Source organism: Phyllobates terribilis, unplaced genomic scaffold (genome assembly GCF_046119375.1).
Source record: "Phyllobates terribilis strain yellow unplaced genomic scaffold, ASM4611937v1 Scaffold_3__8_contigs__length_932513732, whole genome shotgun sequence".
Taxonomy (NCBI): Eukaryota; Metazoa; Chordata; class Amphibia; order Anura; family Dendrobatidae; genus Phyllobates; species Phyllobates terribilis.
Window position 1 is genome coordinate 141018694 of NW_027362763.1, and position 19346 is coordinate 141038039.

The 19346-nt window shown below is 40.6% G+C and overlaps 1 protein-coding gene across 3 annotated transcripts in view; it reads right to left on the reverse strand.

The window, feature by feature from the left end:
• Positions 1-18100, reverse strand: part of GRHL1 (grainyhead like transcription factor 1) — a 41825-nt gene extending 23725 nt beyond the window's left edge. For 2 of the 3 annotated variants that reach the window (XM_073674169.1, XM_073674168.1), the window contains exons 1-8: positions 17946-18100; positions 10087-10276; positions 8542-8612; positions 7853-8237; positions 7232-7308; positions 6623-6779; positions 5363-5474; positions 5181-5275 (exon numbers count right to left, since the gene is read on the reverse strand). In XM_073674169.1, coding sequence (XP_073530270.1) covers positions 5181-5275; positions 5363-5474; positions 6623-6779; positions 7232-7308; positions 7853-8237; positions 8542-8612; positions 10087-10276; positions 17946-17965 — 1107 coding nt within the window. In that variant the 5' untranslated portion in view covers positions 17966-18100. Of the gene's footprint in view, positions 1-5180; positions 5276-5362; positions 5475-6622; positions 6780-7231; positions 7309-7852; positions 8238-8541; positions 8613-10086; positions 10277-17662; positions 17901-17945 lie in introns of those variants that run through there. The other variant, XM_073674170.1, reaches the window with a different exon arrangement.
• Positions 18101-19346: the final 1246 nt, after the last annotated feature.

The following is a 19346-nucleotide window of genomic DNA, read 5'->3' on the forward strand; positions in this document are numbered from 1 at the left end:
GCGGAGAAAGAAGGTGGAGGATCCTGACATTGCAAAGGTGTATTCAAAGTGATTACCCAGAATTAGAGAGAAAAAAAAAAATATATAAAAAATAAAAAATATAATACAGATTTTTTTCCCCATCCAATTACAGTGCCACACTTGCTGATTCCTGGTACTGCAGCTCATCCATATTCAGGTGCAATAAAATGGCATAGTGTTGGTTTCTAGCACCTGGGCAAGGTAAACATTTTGCTCCCCCTAGCCCATGGGCTGTTAGCATGCAGATTCTTCCAATAGCCAGATATTATACCCCTTATGCCCCAAGCATATATATTGTATTTTAACAAAATACCAATGTAAACTATAGATTGCCCCTTGAGACCCTAATTATTTTTTGCCTTTTGCAAACAAACATAACAAAAAAGAGCAGCAGACGATTAACGCATCTTGACTTCAGCGCTCTTCACAGGAGCTGGGGGAAGGAGAGGTGGAGCGGGGGGAAATGTAGCTCACCAGCCGCTCCAAGAAGCAACAAAGTGAAATTTTGTGCCCCTATAGAATTTGGCACCTCCCCATTGATGGTGCAATACCAGACTCCACCCAAGGACAAAAGTGGAGCAGTTTCTGGGAAACGGAGAAAAGACAACAAACACAGACCATTTTCTAAATCTGAGACAACCCCTTTCAAAAAGGATATTCCAGAGATGGGAGATGAGGGGGAACACAGAACATTTATGGAGTTGGCTATAGGTGACAGTCTTTTTGCCCATGGCAACCAATCACCACAAAGCTATCATTTTTCAAGAACAGAATATGAAATAAAAGCAATGCTGCGGTTGCTATGGGCTATAAACATGACTGTTGCCCATAGCAACCACAGCAAAACTTTCCCCGTGTATTCTACCCTTGGAAAAAAAAAAACCTGGACCATGATTGGTTGCTATGAACAACAGTTTTTGCCTTCTACTACCTCACAAGTCTGTCCCGATATTTAGTTTTGTTTGTCACATTGTCAGAAAGTGAAACTGTCAAACAAAGTGGACTAGGAGCATAGAAATATTTCTAATTATATATATATATATATATATATATACACAGTACAGACCAAAAGTTTGGACACACCTTCTCATTTAAAGATTTTTCTGTATTTTCATGACTATGAAAATAGTACATTCACACTGAAGGCATCAAAACTATGAATTAACACATGTGGAATTATATACTTAACAAAAAAGTGTGAAACAACTGAAAATATGTCTTATATTCTAGATTCTTCAAAGTAGCCACCTTTTGCTTTGATGACTGCTTTGCACACTCTTGGCATTCTCTTGATGAGCTTCAAGAGGTAGTCACCGGAAACGGTTTTCACTTCACAGGTGTGCCCTGTCAGGTTTAATAAGTGGGATTTCTTGCCTTATAAATGGGGTTGGGACCATCAGTTGTGTTGTGCAGAAGTCTGGTGGATACACAGCTGATAGTCCTACTGAATAGACTGTTAGAATTTGTATTATGGCAAGAAAAAAGCAGCTAAGTAATGAAAAACGAGTGGCCATCATTACTTTAAGAAATGAAGGTCAGTCAGTCCGAAAAATTGGGCAAACTTTGAAAGTGTCCCCAAGTGCAGTTGCAAAAACCATCACGCGCTACAAAGAAACTGGCTCACATGAGGACCGCCCCAGGAAAGGAAGACCAAGAGTCACCTCTGCTTCTGAGGATAAGTTTATCAGAGTCACCAGCCTCAGAAATCGCAGGTTAACAGCAGCTCAGATTAGAGACCAGGTCAATCCCACACAGAGTTCTAGCACCAGACACATCTCTTCAACAACTGTTAAGAGAAGACCTTGTGCATCAGGCTTTCATAGTAAAATAGCTGCTAGGAAACCACTGCTAAGGACAGGCAACAAGCAGAAGAGACAAGTTTGGGCTAAAGAACACAAGGAATGGACATTAGACCAGTGGAAATCTGTGCTTTGGTCTGATGAGTCCAAATTTGAGATCTTTGGTTCCAACCACCGTGTCTTTGTGCGACGCAGAAAAGGTGAACGGATGGACTCTACATGCCTGGTTCCCACCGTGAAGCATGGAGGAGGAGGTGTGATGGTGTGGGGGTGCTTTGCTGGTGACACTGTTGGGGATTTATTCAAAATTGAAGGCATACTGAACCAGCATGGCTACCACAGCATCTTGCAGCGACATGCTATTCCATCCGGTTTGCGTTTAGTTGGACCATCATTTATTTTTCAACAGGACAATGACCCCAAACACACCTCCAGGCTGTGTAAGGGCTATTTGACCAAGAAGGAGAGTGATGGGGTGCTACACCAGATGACCTGGCCTCCACAGTCACCAGACCTGAATCCAATCGAGATGGTTTGGGGTGAGCTGGACCGCAGAGTGAAGGCAAAAGGGCCAACAAGTGCTAAGCATCTCTGGGAACTCCTTCAAGATTGTTGGAAGACCATTTCCGGTGACTACCTCTTGATGCTCATCAAGAGAATGTCAAGAGTGTGCAAAGCAGTCATCAAAGCAAAAGGTGGCTACTTTGAAGAATCTAGAATATAAGACATATTTTCAGTTGTTTCACAATTTTTTGTTAAGTATATAATTCCACATGTGTTAATTCATAGTTTTGATGCCTTCAGTGTGAATGTACAATTTTCATAGTCATGAAAATACAGAAAAATCTTTAAAAGAGAAGGTGTGTCCAAACTTTTGGTCTGTACTGTGTATATATTATAATGTATATATATATAATAATGTATATATGTATATATATATATATATAATAATGTATATATGTATATATATATATATAATAATGTATATATGTATATATATATATATATAATAATGTATATATGTATATATATATATATATAATAATGTATATATGTATATATATATATATAATAATGTATATATGTATATATATATATATATATATAATAATGTATATATATATATATATATATATATATATATATATATATATATATATATATATATATATATATATATATATATATATATATATATATATATATATATATATATATATATATATATATATATATATATATATATATATATATATATATATATATATATATATATATATATATATATATATATATACACACAACCCCTGGCAGAAATTATGGAATCACCGGGCTCGGAGGATGTTCATTCAGTTGTTTAATGTTGTTGAAAAAAAGCAGATCTCAGACACGGCACAAAACGTAGTCGTTTCAATTGGCAACTTTAGGGCTTTAAGAAACACTAAAAGAAATCAAATGTGGTACTCAGTAAGGGTGATTTTTTTCAGACCAAGCAGAGGGAAAAAATTATGGTATCACTCAATTCTGAGGAAAAAATTATGGAATCACCCTGTAAATTTTCATTTCCAAAACTAATAGCTGCATCAAATTAGATCTGCTCGTTAGTCTGCAACTAAAAAGGAGTGATCACAACTTGGAGAGCAGTTGCACCAAGTGGACTGACATGAATCATGGCTTCAACAAGAGAGATGTCAATTGAAACAAAGGAGAGGATTATCAAGCTCTTAAAAGAAGGTAAATCATCACGCAATGTTGCAAAAGATGTTGGTTGTTCACAGTCAGCTGCGTCTAAAATCTAGACCAAATACAAACAAGGCCAAGGAAGACATCAAAGCGTCAAGACCGGAAACTTAAAGCAATATGTCTCCAAAACAGGAAATGCACAACAAAACAAATGAGAAACGAATGGGAGGAAACTGGAGTCAATGTCTGTGACCGAACTGTAAGAAACCGCCTAAAGGAAATGGGATTTACATACAGAAAAGCTAAACATAAGCCATCATTAACACCTAAACAGAAAAAAACAAGGTTACAATGGGCTAAGGAAAAGCAATCGTGGACTGTGGATGACTGGATGAAAGTCATATTCAGTGATGAATCGCGAATCTGCATTGGGCAAGGTGATGATGCTGGAACTTTTGTTTGGTGCCGTTCCAATGAGATTTATAAAGATGACTGCATGAAGAGAACATGCAAATTTCTACAGTCATTGATGATATGGGCTGCACGTCAGGTAAAGGCACTGGGGAGATGGCTGTCATTACATCTTCAATAAATGCCCAAGTTTACATTGATATTTTGGACAGTTTTCTTATCCCATCAATTGAAAGGATGTTTGGGGATGAGGACATCATTTTTCAAGATGATAATGCATCCTGCCATAGAGCAAAAACTGTGAAAACATTCCTTGAAAGAAGACACATAAGGTCAAATGTCATGGCCTGCAAATAGTCCGGATCTCAATCCAATTGAAAATCTTTGGTGGGAGTTGAAGAAAAGGTCCATGACAAGGCTCCAACCTGCAAAGCTGATCTGGCAACAGCAATCAGAGAAAGTTGGAGCCAGATTGATGAAGAGTACTGTTTGTCACTCATTAAGTCCATGCCTCAGAGACTGCAAGCTGTTATTAAAGCCAGAGGTGGTGCAACAAAATACTAGTGATGTATTGGAGTGTTCTTTTGTGTGTTTGTTTTTCATGATTCCATAATTTTTTCCTCAGAATTGAGTGATACCATAATTTTTTCCCTCTGCTCGGTCTGAAAAAAATTACCCTTACTGAGTACCACATTTTTAATCTTGATTTCTTTTAGTGTTTCTTAAAGCCCTAAAGTTGCCATTTGAAATTACTTTAGCTTTGTGCCATGCCTGTGATCTGCTTTTTTTCAACAACATTAAACGACTGACTGAACATCCTCCAAGCCCGGCGATTCCATAATTTTTGCCAGGGGTTGTATATATGTATAATCTCTCGAGTGAGAAGTCCTCTCTGAGAGCCGCCATGTTGGTCACTCATTCACATAAATGGGCGTCATGTAAGATGACATTTTTCCTGCCTCTTTGGGTTGGATTTCAGTCCCATATTGTCCCAGTAGCAGACAACATGTCTTCCCCAAGAGCGATTGCACCACTGTCCCAGCTTCCTGAGCAGTAAACCGGCCGACTGTAACAGGAGAACCCGGCTGTCCTAGACTCGCAGGTTAATATACGTCCTGCACTCTGGTAGCTACCATAATAAATCAGATTACATCGATGAAGGCGTAACACAGCAGGTAATTAAAAACGTAGGATGATTATAAACACAACACACCCTTTTAATTATGGTACAAATGTAGCAATATAAAATTAAAGCTTGACACATACCTTGCCTTCATCATTCAGGTCCCAGGTGAAGGAGATGGCGTTGTAGGCGATCTCCTCGATGTTGCTGATTGTATTGAAGCTTTCTTTATAATCCGCTGAAAAAGAAGGAAACAGGTCAAAAACTGGGCAAATGTTAGTAATAAATAGAATAGTAATATATTCATACAGGTAATGTATCTCACCTATATCGATGCACCTCTGTTTAGCAGTGTGCTGTCTAGAATGCCAATACTTCCAGTGGCGGAGCTGGTCTTCTCGGCTTTTATCATCAGCAAACACAACCATAATGACGCTCTGGAAGACAAGGCGATATAGGCGGATTATCAGAATATATCCAATTTTTCTGATCTTGTGGTTACAACAGAAACAATGGCAGCGGGCCACGCAACAGCTAAAGGGGCTTGTGAGCTGGAGGAAAGGGGTGGCTGGTGCCAAACAGCCTCGTCCTCTGCCTGGCGTCTCTGAACATTCAGCGTATATGTATGGCAGAAGTCAGGAGAGTCTGTATGGAGCGGGATCAGCGAGTAAGTTGTTACCTGTTTTAGGCCATGTTCACACATTCAGTATTATACATCAGTATTTGTAAGCCAAAAGAAGGAGTGGGTGAAAATGCAGAAGTGGTGACGTGTTTCTATTATACTTTTCCTCTGATTGTTCCACTCCTGGTTTTGGATTACAAATACTGATGTGAAATACTGAACGTGTGACTGTGGCCTTAGACATCAGAAACCTGATGTTAACTGCTCGAATTGCAGCAGTTTAACCCCTCAGATGCCACGGTGAATAGCCACCGTGGCGTCTAAGCGGTTAGATCTTAGCGAAAGATTCCTCGGTCACCTCCACAATGCAATCACAGGAACCTGAGGAGTTTAATGGCAGCAGGGAGCCCCCAATTTAAACCTTTGCTATGCGGCCCCCCAGAATTCTATGCCTACCCCTAAGCAGAACTCATACTATGGTACTTTCTAAGGTTCAAGTGTTAACACAGGCATAGAGGCCAAATAATTAAAGAGGTGTTCTAGTATTAGAAAAGTGGTCTTTGGTGGTGTCTAGTATTCTAGGCCCCTTCACCTAAATGGGGATGAGCTGCAATACTTGATACATAGATGAGAATGGCTTTGTTTTTTTTGGAAAAGTAAATTGAACCTGAACACCCACCTTGTATCTTAGGGGGATACAGTCTTTCAGGTGGCAGCTATTCAAAATGCTCAATACTTCTCTATCCGAAAAGATAAGATGCTGCAATAAGTGATTGGCAGCAACTTGTCTCCTCCCCATTGAAACACATGGACATCCCATGCAGAGCTAAGAGTGTATGTTTATATGGAAGGGGGCGAAGGAGTTGGCCATCTTGTCCAGCTGACATTCAATACATACACAGATTAATGATGCAAGCAATCATATAAGCTTTTTGCATATCTTTCTTCTTTGCCCCAACTTACCCGAACTTTGCTAATCGGATGATGGATCCCTTTGTTACTGCCAATTTCCTTCAATGTGATTGGATAAAACTGACCCTTGTTCAGATAGGTCATAGTGCTGTCTCCCGGCTTCGGTCGGAGGGACTTTGAGGCTTCAAGTGTATATTCAAAATTATTCCTGTATTAAAAAAGAGAAGAAAAAAAAAAAAAAAAAAAGTGATCCTTAACTCACTAATAGTTTCCGGAGACTATATTGGTCTCTACTTACTGTTCCTCTCAATTCACACAATATGACCACCCAGCCAATCAGTGGCTAAGGCAGATCATCACTCTAGACAGTGATTGGCTGAGCAGTTATTTCCTGTAGATTAACAGGGAAGAGGTAATAGAGACCAGTAGGGAACATGCAAGCGTTTGAATGGAGAGGTAGATGACTGGTAAGACAATGATCAATGCTAACGGGTTTTTTTCTCTTTTTTTCTGACCGACAAAAACAAAAAACAAAAACAAATTTATATATTTATTTTGAAATTAGAACTTTTATATAGTCTTAATAGCAACATAGAATTTTTTTAACACACATATACATACATAATTTTTTTTACTATATACGATATATCTTGAACTCACCCAGCAACAGGATCAAAAACATAGTCATCAGAGCTCACGCTGCCCATCCGTAAGTTAAGATCGGATGGAAAGAATACCTTCAATATAAAAGAAAAAAAAAAAAAAATATATATATATATATATATATATATATATATACATATATATATATATATATATATATATATATATATATATATAAAAGCATTTCAAGAAGCAATGAAACAGTTAAAGAAAAAAAAAAAAAGTACATTAAGAAACAACACTGCTTGTTTTACAGTCAGGCAAAGTCTTATTTAGATGATACGGTAGATGACAAATTTGGACAATTATTCCAATCAGAAGCCTTTATCACCTAGACAATGGAAAATTGATGAATACTGGATTTTGTGGGACCGGCATTCTACCAATGCGGGACCCCAGTTCTCCAAGAAGGTAGGGTATAGCAGGGAGTAGCATGAATGTTGTGCCAGTAAAGCAAGCGCTGGTTCAGACTATTAGACAACTATGGTATTGATAGTGATAGCCAAGCATCGGATAGGTGAAAAAGTATTCTGGTTGGATGAAACTTTTAAATAGTGTACCTTTTTAGAAGTTTTTAGCCCATAAGTCAAACCTCATTGGTTCTAAGAGTCCCTTTACCTCCTGAACATCTTCTTTGAATGTCTCAGAGAATGTGGAGTCGGGGGTCCTCCTCTGAGAGTTGGGCGCTTGGTTGCTGGGATTGTAGTGGTCGGAAGGGACGTTTCGATCAAAAGACACGATGCGTTCCACCGCCTCAGAATGGTATGCATTTGGTGGCATCCCCACTGTGAAGCCATGGCCATGGATTTCTGTTTTGATGGCATGAGTTGGCATTGATGTAATTGAGACTGTGGCAGTGGTGTCTGGAGCCAGGTGACCTCTTTTGTCTAGGTGATTGGACACAGGAAGTAAGATATTAAATGGCACACTGGTCTTCAGAACTTGCACTCTGTTTTCACCGTTGCAAATCAAAGAGGAGTCATTCACTTGAGGCAGACCATTCCTGGGGAGAAAAAAATATAATTTTATGTCTTGACGTTCCAGAGCAGCAAATGGCCACACAAGGGAAACAGCATGGCGAGGTAGGTCCATGAGAAGCATGGATGTGTAGGGTCCACCAAACAAACTAAGGTGCTAGCCAAACTTATATCCATGGTTATGATTTATCAAACAACCGCTCTACATTTCCATGGCAGATAGGCAGTTCCTATCGAATAACATGGCCAAACTGAATTGGAAAGCCTATGGGAGGGGGGGGGGGTTGTCATAAAGGGACAATATAGAAGCATGACCAGTTCCTAACCAACCTTTTATTATGGTCTGCCTCTGTGTGTTCATGGTCTTGTTTGGTCGAGGAATGTCTCCGGTCTCTGGGAACCTGTAAGATAGACACGGACCTTTACAAATAGCTGCATGAAGGGTCAATCACACATCAGTACAGTTACTAGGTCTTTAATGGGGGCTCTCAAAAAATATCCACCAAGTCTATGAAAGAATAAATAGTTAATAAGAGACAGCTCTAATAATATAGAAATGAATTAAGCCCCTTTCATGCTGTACCAGAATTTGGTATTTACCTTGCTGTAAGGTCTACAGAAATCAATGACAAAGGCTTCTTCCATTTGGTGGTTTGAGTGCAACAACATAACAAGAGTTAATGTCATCTGCTTAAATGAGTAAAATTGCAAAGCGTTTGTAAAAACGAGCAACTCTGAAACTTAATTTCTTATTAAAAATGCCTCAGTTTTTAAGAATGGAGGGACTTTTGAAGTTTACAGTTTACTACTCATTGCCTAGATCACCGGCCACCTCTGAAGTCTATCAGCGGCTGTTTGCTATTGAGCTTGTATGTGCTGCTTTGAAGCTGTATTTTGCCCTGGTGCTCCTCCGATGCTGCAGAGACACCTTAAAGAGGACACATTTCAGGCCAGCAGAACAACTATTGCTGCTGATCCAACTGGTCAATCTTCAGGAGCGCCGTACACCCCAAGCAAGCAAGAAGCTAGGATGCTGAGGTTGGTCATACTCATTAGATGAACTTCTGTCATAGCCGTAAATCTCAATGCAACTGTCCGGCCTTCAAATGGTAGTGGGGATGTCCTGATTCTCCCTCTTGATATCGGGCATGTTGAATTTTAGCATGCCTAACCTGTGAAAGGAGAAAAGCAGCCACCAGAGGCATCTGGAAGACCCTTTCCTCATTGAAAATACATGCATGCTCAATCAAGCATGCATTTATATGGGGGGGGAGAGTGGGTCACCGTAGTCGAAGGCCAAACAAGCATTTGCTCCACAGCTATTGAGTGTGTACGGCCAACATAAAAGGAGTAGCCAAGCTGTAGCCATTAGGTCAGCAGACCTAGATATTCCAAGTAATCCATAAAACCTTATGGCTGATAATAAATGAAGGTGATGATAAAATGGCACAATGACTTACTGTAATAATGGTAGATGAATCTTTTGCATCATATAATTAACTACATAATGTACATAGATGGGCCAACATAGGTTATAGATAGTGAAGGGGCTATCCGAGCACGCTCGTGTGCTAACAGAGTATCTTCGGCGTGCTCGAAAAATAGGTTTGAGTCGCCGCGGCTGCATGTCTCGCGGCTGTTCGACAGCGGCAACACATGCATGGATTGCCTGTTTGTTGGTCAATCCCTGCATGTGTTGTGGCTGTCGAACAGCCGCGAGACATGCAGCCGCGGCGACTCAAACCTATTTTTTGAGCACGCCGAAGATACTCTGTTAGCACCCGAGCGTGCTCAGTTAACCCCTTATCCGAGCACATTTGCTCATCACTAGTTATAGGGATATCCAAAGAGGATCATGCGCTATGATAGCACTACCTTATAGTAGTCATAGAGAAGACCAAGGGCGGCAGCACTATCTTCATCTCCATTGAGGCTCATCATGGCCTTGGTGGCTGCAGTCAGGGGATTCTGCAGGAAACTCTTCCAGGCGTCATCCTCGCTGCTGTTGTACGCACCTCTCTGCTGATACAGGGAGTCATTCTGGAGCACCAACACGGGCCGTTTACTAGAAGAACAGGGAGTACACCATTACCAGCTATACTGAAGTACAAATGTGCACTGCCAACGATCGACATTTTACACATGTAAAGTTCTAAGAAGGGAATGACGTCCTGAAATTAGTTGTAGTGAAAGCATTAAAAAAAAAAAACGAAACCACCGTCTATTTGCTCTGATTAAATCAAGCCGGCAAAACCAGAAATACTTGACGATATTCGATAACTAACTAATGTTTAAGGAAATACATTCAATATCAGCATGCCATCAAAATTTTATATAGCGCCATCATATTCCACAGCGCATTACACATACTGTCCCCATCGGGGCTCACAATCCAAGTTTGCTTTAGAGTCTGGGAAGAAACCCACGTAAACACGGGGAGAACATACCAAGTCCTTGCAGATGTTGTCCTTGGTGAAATTTGAACCAGGACCACAGTGCTAACCACCGGGCCAACACACTGCCCATGATCAATGGGTATAGATGTGATCAGTGGATGCTTCGCAAATGTATCACCCATTGATATGGAACGAAATGTTATCAGACTCAAAGAACTAGAATCGGATATGAGATAAGTAACGGCACGGATGGACATTTTTGCTCCAGGAAAGATATTAGAATCATGGAAGATGTCATTGTTCATTCCCGCACATTAATTAACCCCCTCCCCACCACCTGTAGAATGCAAAACAACATCATTTGTTGCGCCCCTCTTCATACCATCTGCCAAGTGAGGATTCATTATACATATTAAAAGAGAAAAACAATGACCAGCGAAACTCGGCTCTTTTGCCCATTACAAAAGGCCTCATAGCACGGCCCATAATGTGTATGGTTACCAATGCTGCCTTCATTGAGAAACAAAGAATGATGGACTGTTTTGGGTTGGTCCAACAAAGGACTAATAACAATCGGCCAGAAAGTGGCATAAAAAGTTTCATCTCAGTTGTCTGACACTTTCAAGTCCAGGCAGGAGATTCAATGCACGTCCAATAGTCTGTAATGCAGATGTAGCAATGGTAGATTTAAAGAAAGTCACCAGGAGCATTTAGAATATATTCTGGCGATTGACAATAGTGGCCATTGTATGGTCCCGACTGCACCCATAGAATGGGTATACAGGGCTATGTATGGAGCTTTTATTGTAAATTCACGTCAGTAATGTTCCTCTGTTGCCACAGTTTACTGTTCATTTGAGGTTTAGTTCATTTGCACATCAAAAACATAGCAATAAAATGCAGCCAGCTGAAAGATGCTGAACCAAGATAGGGACATTAACATGCAATCCTAACTGGTTACCAGCCCCACAGTTACAGATGCCAGGTATGGTTATCCACAGGTCACAGCAAAACATTAACTGGAATTAGGGGCCGTCACAAAAAAAGTGGAATACCAACTGTACAATAGTTTATACAAGACGAGTCAAAGATCAGGAACTTCCCAAAAAAAAACCACAAGAAAAGTCAGCTTCACTCACCATAGGGAGTCAAAAACGCCCGGATTCAGTGGTGCACCAGCAAAAAGATCCAAAAGAACAAAAAAAATCCAGCATGGAAAACTTCTGAAATAAATTTTTAATGAAATTTGTTTTTAAAAAAAGGATGTGTGTCCAGAGACTAGAATTGTAATACACAAGAGAATGATTTAGAAACAGATTAACACTGGTTAAGGAAGATTTTCCGAAACGCGTCTGTTTCTAAATCATTCTCTTGTGTATTACAATTCTAGTCTCTGGACACACATCCTTTTTTAAAAAAAAGAATTTCATTAAAAATTAAATTTTAGAAGTTTTTCACACTGGATTTTTTTGTTATAAAGATCAGGAACCGCTGAACTATGCACTAGACTGAGAGCTTTGAGGGTGAAGCCAGGTCTAAGGCCAAGTTCACATGTCCAATGATCTTCCATTTGAAACAAGCAAAAAAATTAAAAAAAATTTGATCCGTTTCAAATGGAAGAATAATTAATCGTTATTTAACGGATCCATTTTCCAAAGACCTTAATGTGTATGTGTGATAGAGAGATATATATATATATATATATATATATATATATATATTATATTATAAAAAAAAAAAAAAAAAAAAAAAAAAAGGGGTCCGGCTGCAATTTTTTTAGGTGGACAAATAAAGTTTTGTTTGCACAACTCGGATAAGGAGTAATACGAGCACGCTTGGGTCCTTACCGAGTATCTTCGGCGTGCTCGAAAAATAGGTTTGATCCGCCACGGCTGCATGTCTCGTGGTCGACAGCCACAATACATGCAGGGATTGACCAACAAACAGGCAATCCGTGCATGTGTTGCGGTTGTCTAATAGCAGTTGCAGCGACTCAAACCTATTTTTCGAGCACGCCGAAGATACTTGGCTAAGACCTGAGCTCCCATTACCCCTTATCCTAGAACGTACGCTCATCTCTACAGCGGATGTGAAACAGCTACTCTTCGCAAGCCTTGACAGCCTGTGGATCACACGGCATGCTGAGAGTTGTAGTTTCAAAGCAAACTAGAGTGCCACGGGTTGATGATCCCTTGCGACTTTAATGTAAAGCCCCACATTCAGCAGTTACCGTATATACAATTTACAAACCATGTATTAGTGTATATCGCAGGAGGAGCACAATTCAGTCCTTGTATTACAACACATTTTTATTCCGCTGATGACATTTTACGTCCGGACACAATGCCTGGGCTTCTACCGAGCCAAACTTGGCTCACCATCGAAACTGTATCTTCAGATTACCAGTTTTAAAATCAGCCTTGCTCTACAGATACAAGTATTTGCCAACCATAAAGTTAGATCCACACAGATAAGACTGCAATCAGATAATTTTGAAAGTGAATTCTGCACCGAATCATTTTAAATTTCTGCGCGGAAAAAAAAAACGCACCAAAAACGCACTGTGTGCACATAGCCTTAATAGTGCTCATAGTGATTGCCAATCTTTGCACAGACCCCGAGTGACAAAAATCTCAAATACTATCCTCCCACACAAGGAAGCAGGGAATCTATCAGTCATTATCCTAAACTAGCAAGATCAGGTAAACAATGCTATCAGAAGAGGATTGCGTCATTGCAGAAAATTGTGAATAATATATTATTTCAGGTTTAACAGGTAAATCTGCCAGGTTCTCCAACTAAACCCCATTGCTCAGGAGCGCACACAGTGCCCACACCAGTCCTGGGACCTGCACTATATGCTGCATTCAAGCCCTAAGACTATAATAGCAATACAATACAGTGCAGATTGAATACCTGCTAAGAGCTGCTGGTTTACCTTACATGTGAAGTAAAGTGATCCCCCGTCTAAATATGCCACGCTCTTCGTATTCTGGGTTTTGAGATATGACCCCGGGCAATGTTGATGTAATTAAGGTTTTCTAGTGAAAACTTAATATTTCGTCTTACAATAGACGCAGCGATTCACATGGTCTACTGTACCGAGATCAGCATTACAAAAGGAGCAATCCCTGAATCCCACACAACCTCTGTCAGGAAACCAAAGATTAAGGTTACACATTCATTACTACTTAAAAGTTATATACATCTAAAAAATTATAACCATAATAATCTTAACTTTTAGACCAGCTCTCTAATTAGGATGAGGTCAATATTACAATTCATCCTGGTCCTTGTCTCAGTTTTTACAAACAGCGATTTTCACGTATGAAAAAAATAAAATAAATTACAATGTTTCATGTATTCAAGAAAAGTGGCACACACCATCCATTAAAAAAAAGTTTACTTTAAATCACTGTTAAAAGTACATTGCTGCGGAAGTATCAGGATGAGCAAAGGTCTATATGCAGGGGCCTGGATGTGCGCTTCAGGTGAAATGTATTGCGGTGTGGAGACTCACTGGGTCCTTGTGCTACAATACACGCCATCGGCCAATCAGAGGCCGGCTTGCCAATGACGCATAGGGCATGGCAGTGATGTCATGAGCTGCCCGTATCATCACGCCGAAGTCAGCTGCCAATTCCTGCAATGGCTATGGAAGAGGACACCGCGTGTCATGGTAGCGGAGGAAATGGAGTAGAATCGTTTGTTTCTTTTTAAAATGTGCTGGAGAAGGCAGGAAGGGGCCCAAGATGGGAGAAAATGTTATAGCATGGAGCCCAGGATGGGGGATATTATTACAAGAAGGAGCCATGATGGGGGACATTAACACATGGGGGGGGGGTCCAAGGTGCAAGGTCTCATACATCTGACCAACACGCAGATGGGGGCCCAGGTCCAAATTTTGCATCGCAGCCCATCAGACTCTAGTTACACCACTGTCTATATGCATCCTGCAGCAATGTACTTTTAATGTTGATTTAAAGTTTTTTTTTTGTTTGTTTGTTTTTTAATGGATGGCAAGTGCCAACTTTTAGGGAATACATGGACTATTTAAAACTAGTAGTAGAGAGCCACCAGATCCCCTACTGCTACAATATATGAGTCCTTAGAATTGTGACTGTGCCAAGTTTTTTTTCTCCCTTTTCTACACTGTTTTAACTACAAAGCTTCTCCTATACATTACAGTGTTAATCATGGACAGCACACGGATTGTACACGGATGCCATCTATGTGCTGTCCGGGATTTCATGGACTCATAGACTTGTATGGGGGATTTTCATCTATGACTGATCAAAAACAAACATCTCCAAGATTTGTTTGTGGACATGTGGGCTGCAAAAAAAAGAAAAAAAAAGAAAAACAGCCTTATAGGACTCTAGTGTGTATGTGTTATACCAGTGAAAACCACAGATAAAACACGCAAGTGAAAAGCGGACATCTGAATGAGACCTCACAGTGTGCATGATGCAAGATAGAGGGAGTAACACTTTAAGATTAGATAGATAGATAGATAGATAGATAGATAGATAGATAAAAAAAAATGCCATCTCTAAGTTTGTTTTGCATTTGCACACAGGTTCCTCAGCAATATATTGAAGAGAAAAAAAAAAACAACAGGTGTTTTTGTCTTGTGCACCCTCCCATTTTAACATTCAGCTGAAACGCCAAAATGCCTTGGAGGTAATCTGCTGTCTTGAAAAGGTGTACACCAAGCCAGAATGATCACTTCAAGAGAGAGGGTTTGCCAGAAAGTCCTTTCCCACACACACTTGCAGAAGAGCTTATGAAACAAATCATAAAACACAAGCTGCACTGACATAAAATATCGTGACGTTAAACTGACGGACAATAATTGTGCATGGTCAGTGCTCCGTATATAGGTCAGGACTACAATCTGATATTAGAGGGTTTGAAAAAAAATAAAAAGTTTTTGTTCTTTCCCAAACAGCACCACTCTTGTCCATGAGTCATGTCTGATTTTAGTATTGGAAAAAACGATTTTTCCTCTAATCCATTAAATTCTTCCAATTTACACAAATCCAAAATATAGGATCCTACATTTTTCAAGCAATAGTAACCTACCAATGAGCCTGTAGAATAGATTACTAAAACTGCTATATAAAATCAAAATAACATTTTCTTATCCATATCAAAAACACTTATTAACATACAGTCATGTAGAATAAAGTCACTAAAATAGAATGCAGGAATTTTCTATTACACATTTGGAAAATATAATATTTTTCACGGGTTTTACACGATATATTTTTTTATTTTATATACTTGTATTATACTTTTACTATTTTTAATTAAATACATTTTAAAGAGTTTAGCATGGCATTATAGCATTTTATTTATTGGTTATCAAAATGGTAAATTATATAGACTACATAAAAAACATTTATGTTTTCTTAGATGTGTGTATATTTACCTGCACACACAAAATTATATGTATAATTTTATATATATATTTTAACAATAGTTTCCTGTTTTAAGGATGACATAATATTTGTTCTCCTGAGCTGCTATAATTGCCATTAAAATTACATTTTACAGTCATTACTAGAAGTCATCATTTATCATATTTGGAACAACCTATTAAGTATAAATCCTAAACCGTGACTCACGAAACAGGCAGGGAATATAAGTAGAGGGGCGTAGCTTTCGGACTATTTTCACACAATTTTATGGAAGCCTTTGATTTTAGGAGAACTGGGATCCACCTCTTCGGCGTTAGATCCTTGACTAGAAAGCAGAGCAAATAAGTGAAGTGGAGGAAGATCTTACAATGAAATCATATATTGAAGAAAAAAAAAAATGCCGCCCTCGAAGTCTTTGTTTGTATCAGTTTCTATGGATTTGGGGGACTAAGAACTGATGGCAGACACTAATTGTTTTACTATTATTCTTCTATGACCAACGCCTTGCAGGGCTCAGGTTTCATCCAACTTTATCAACCTTGAAGACACTTTCACAAGGGGAAGGGGATCCTGCTTCTCCGATCCGTGATTCACAACTGTGCCACCCACGTCACCAACCACAAATGTGCCACTCGGCATGGGAACCTTCAGTTGGTGAAAGATCACAAATGTAGCGTGCACGTTATGTAAATAAACAGACGCAAAAAAATGCCACAGAGCTGCGAGCTCGTCACCTGTCATACCTCCGCATGAGCTCAGAATATTGTTTTATGTGGTTTTACTGCTCATAGGACTGCAGGTAACTGATCTCTACACAATAGTGCTTGTTATGGAGTTTCCTTTTATAGGGAATTCACCTGTTTGACATATGTTCTAGTAATCTTTCCTTTTACTACAGGTGCCAGGTATATGGCATGGGCAGAGGAGATGGGCAGAAAGGTCTAGATAAAGAACAGCTGGTTGTAAAATAAAAGACTTGTGCAGTCATGACTTGAAAAAGGGTCTTATCTAAAACCGAAACGTCGCCATTATGGGCTATTAGAAGTACAAGTTTTTTTCATAAGGTGTGCTGCCTCCATTTTTTTTTTTTATTAGGTATATTGGAGGTTTGGTCCCCTACTTTTTGGCTGGTGCTGCTTCTAAGTTTCTTTTTTTCCTAGATAGATGCAACAGATCATACTTACAAGCATAGATCTTATATTACAGGTACAGACGTGAGACATATTCTACATATCAGTATAGACCTATGAGCCATAACTTTTACTATAGAGCTATATACAAAAAAATAGGATGCACAGCCATAATATTAATATAGGGTGCTATATTATGTATAAACACAAGACTATACTGTAAGAGCAGAAATATACTAAATATAATGGATTAAAGTTTACTATAACTTTTACTATAGAGAAGAGACATTTGACATCATACGGACCTGAGACATATGTTAGATCTATTGCATATAAGACACCTATTATAGGACTATGGGGACACATAGATCTATAAAGCTAACAAATACATTACAATAGATCTATAGAAAAAAAAACTAATTATTTAGATCCCAAAAATAAATATTATTATTATTATTAATAATAAATAATTTTGGATGAAAATTATTAACTCTGCACTGACCACACTCCCAGCTGATCCAGCAGTCCTCATCCATCCACTGTCCTGGTGCAGGGATCTAGGCGATACCAGCTCCATTATTCGGGATCCCCACTTGCTGGGTCTCCATAGGGCAGCAGCAGCCTGTGCTGCCAGTAAGGAGCCATGGAGGATGCAGCAGGTGCACCTGTCCGGGAGGCAGCGAGTGTCGCATCTATACAGCCAGGTATATGGGGAGCCGGGCACAGGGGAGGGCGCCCCGGACAGCTGGCACAGCACATGGCACACACGGCCCCGGATCACTTACTTGTCGTAGTCTTGTGTCATGCTGTCGCCCGTGTCGGTGGAACTGGACTTTCTAGTTGGGACAGATCTGTCGCTGGGGACGGGAGCCCGGGCGCCGCACAAACGGGTTTAGTTGGCTTTTCTCGCTTTTTGAGCTTGGCTGTGATTGAGAGGGAGGTTTACTGACTGCAAAACTTCTGATTGGCTGGCGGCTTCCTCCTTGGAGGGGGCGGGAACATTTTACAGGGCGGTGATTGGCCACTGACAAAGGGACCGCCGCGCAACGTTCCAAAGGGATCGAGTTTCCTGTAGAAGCTGTCAGAAAGTTGTGAGAGGAGTGCAGCATCTGACATCTCACCTGGACTCATCGGAACCGGTTCTGACATCCAGGGCATCACATCTCCGCTGGGCGCTGCCACTCTGGGCGTCATATATCATCAGGGCACCGGCACTTGGCGACTTGAACTCTGGCATTCCGCGTATCACATCTGTTCTGGGCACTGGCATTCAACGGCATCGTTTCTCAGTTGGGCACTGACACCTACAGACATGGACGCTGGAAATAAGAGGACTAGACTCTGGAAATGAGGGCATCATCTCTCGGCTGGACCCTGGCACTGAGAGTCCTGGACCATGGCACTGAGAGTCCTGGACCCTGGCACTGAGAGTCCTGGACCCTGGCACTGAGAGTCCTGGACCCTGGTACTTAAAATAATGGACACTGGCACTGAGAGTCCTGGACCCTGGCACTGAGATTACTGTACACTGTCACTGAGAGTCCTGAACCCTGGTACTCAAAATAATGGACCATGGCACTTAGAGTTCTGGACCCTGGCACTGAGAGTTCTGGACCCTGGCACTGAGTGTAATGTACACTGACACTAAGAGAACTGGACCCTGGCACTGAGAGTTCTGGACCCTGGTACTCAAAATAATGGACACTGGCACTGAGAGTTCTGGACCCTGGCACTGAGAGTAATGTACACTAACACTAAGAGAACTGGACCCTGGCACTGAGAGTCCTGGACCCTGGTACTCAAAATAATGGACCCTGGCACTGAGAGTTCTGGACCCTGGCACTGAGAGTACTGTACACTGGCACTGAGAGTCCTGGACCCTGGCACTGAGAGTCCCGGACCCTGGTACTCAAAATAATGGATCCTGGCACTTAGAGTTGTGGACCTGGTACTGAGAGTTCTGGACCCTGGCACTGAGAGTCCTGGACCCTGGCACTGAGAGTCCTGGACCCTGGCACTGAGAGTAATGTACACTGACACTAAGAGAACTGGACCCTGGCACTGAGAGTCCTGGACCCTGGTACTCAAACTAATGGACCCTGGCACTGAGAGTACTGGACCCTGGCACTGAGAGTACTGGACCCTGGCACTGAGAGTACTGGACCCTGGCACTGAGAGTACTGGGC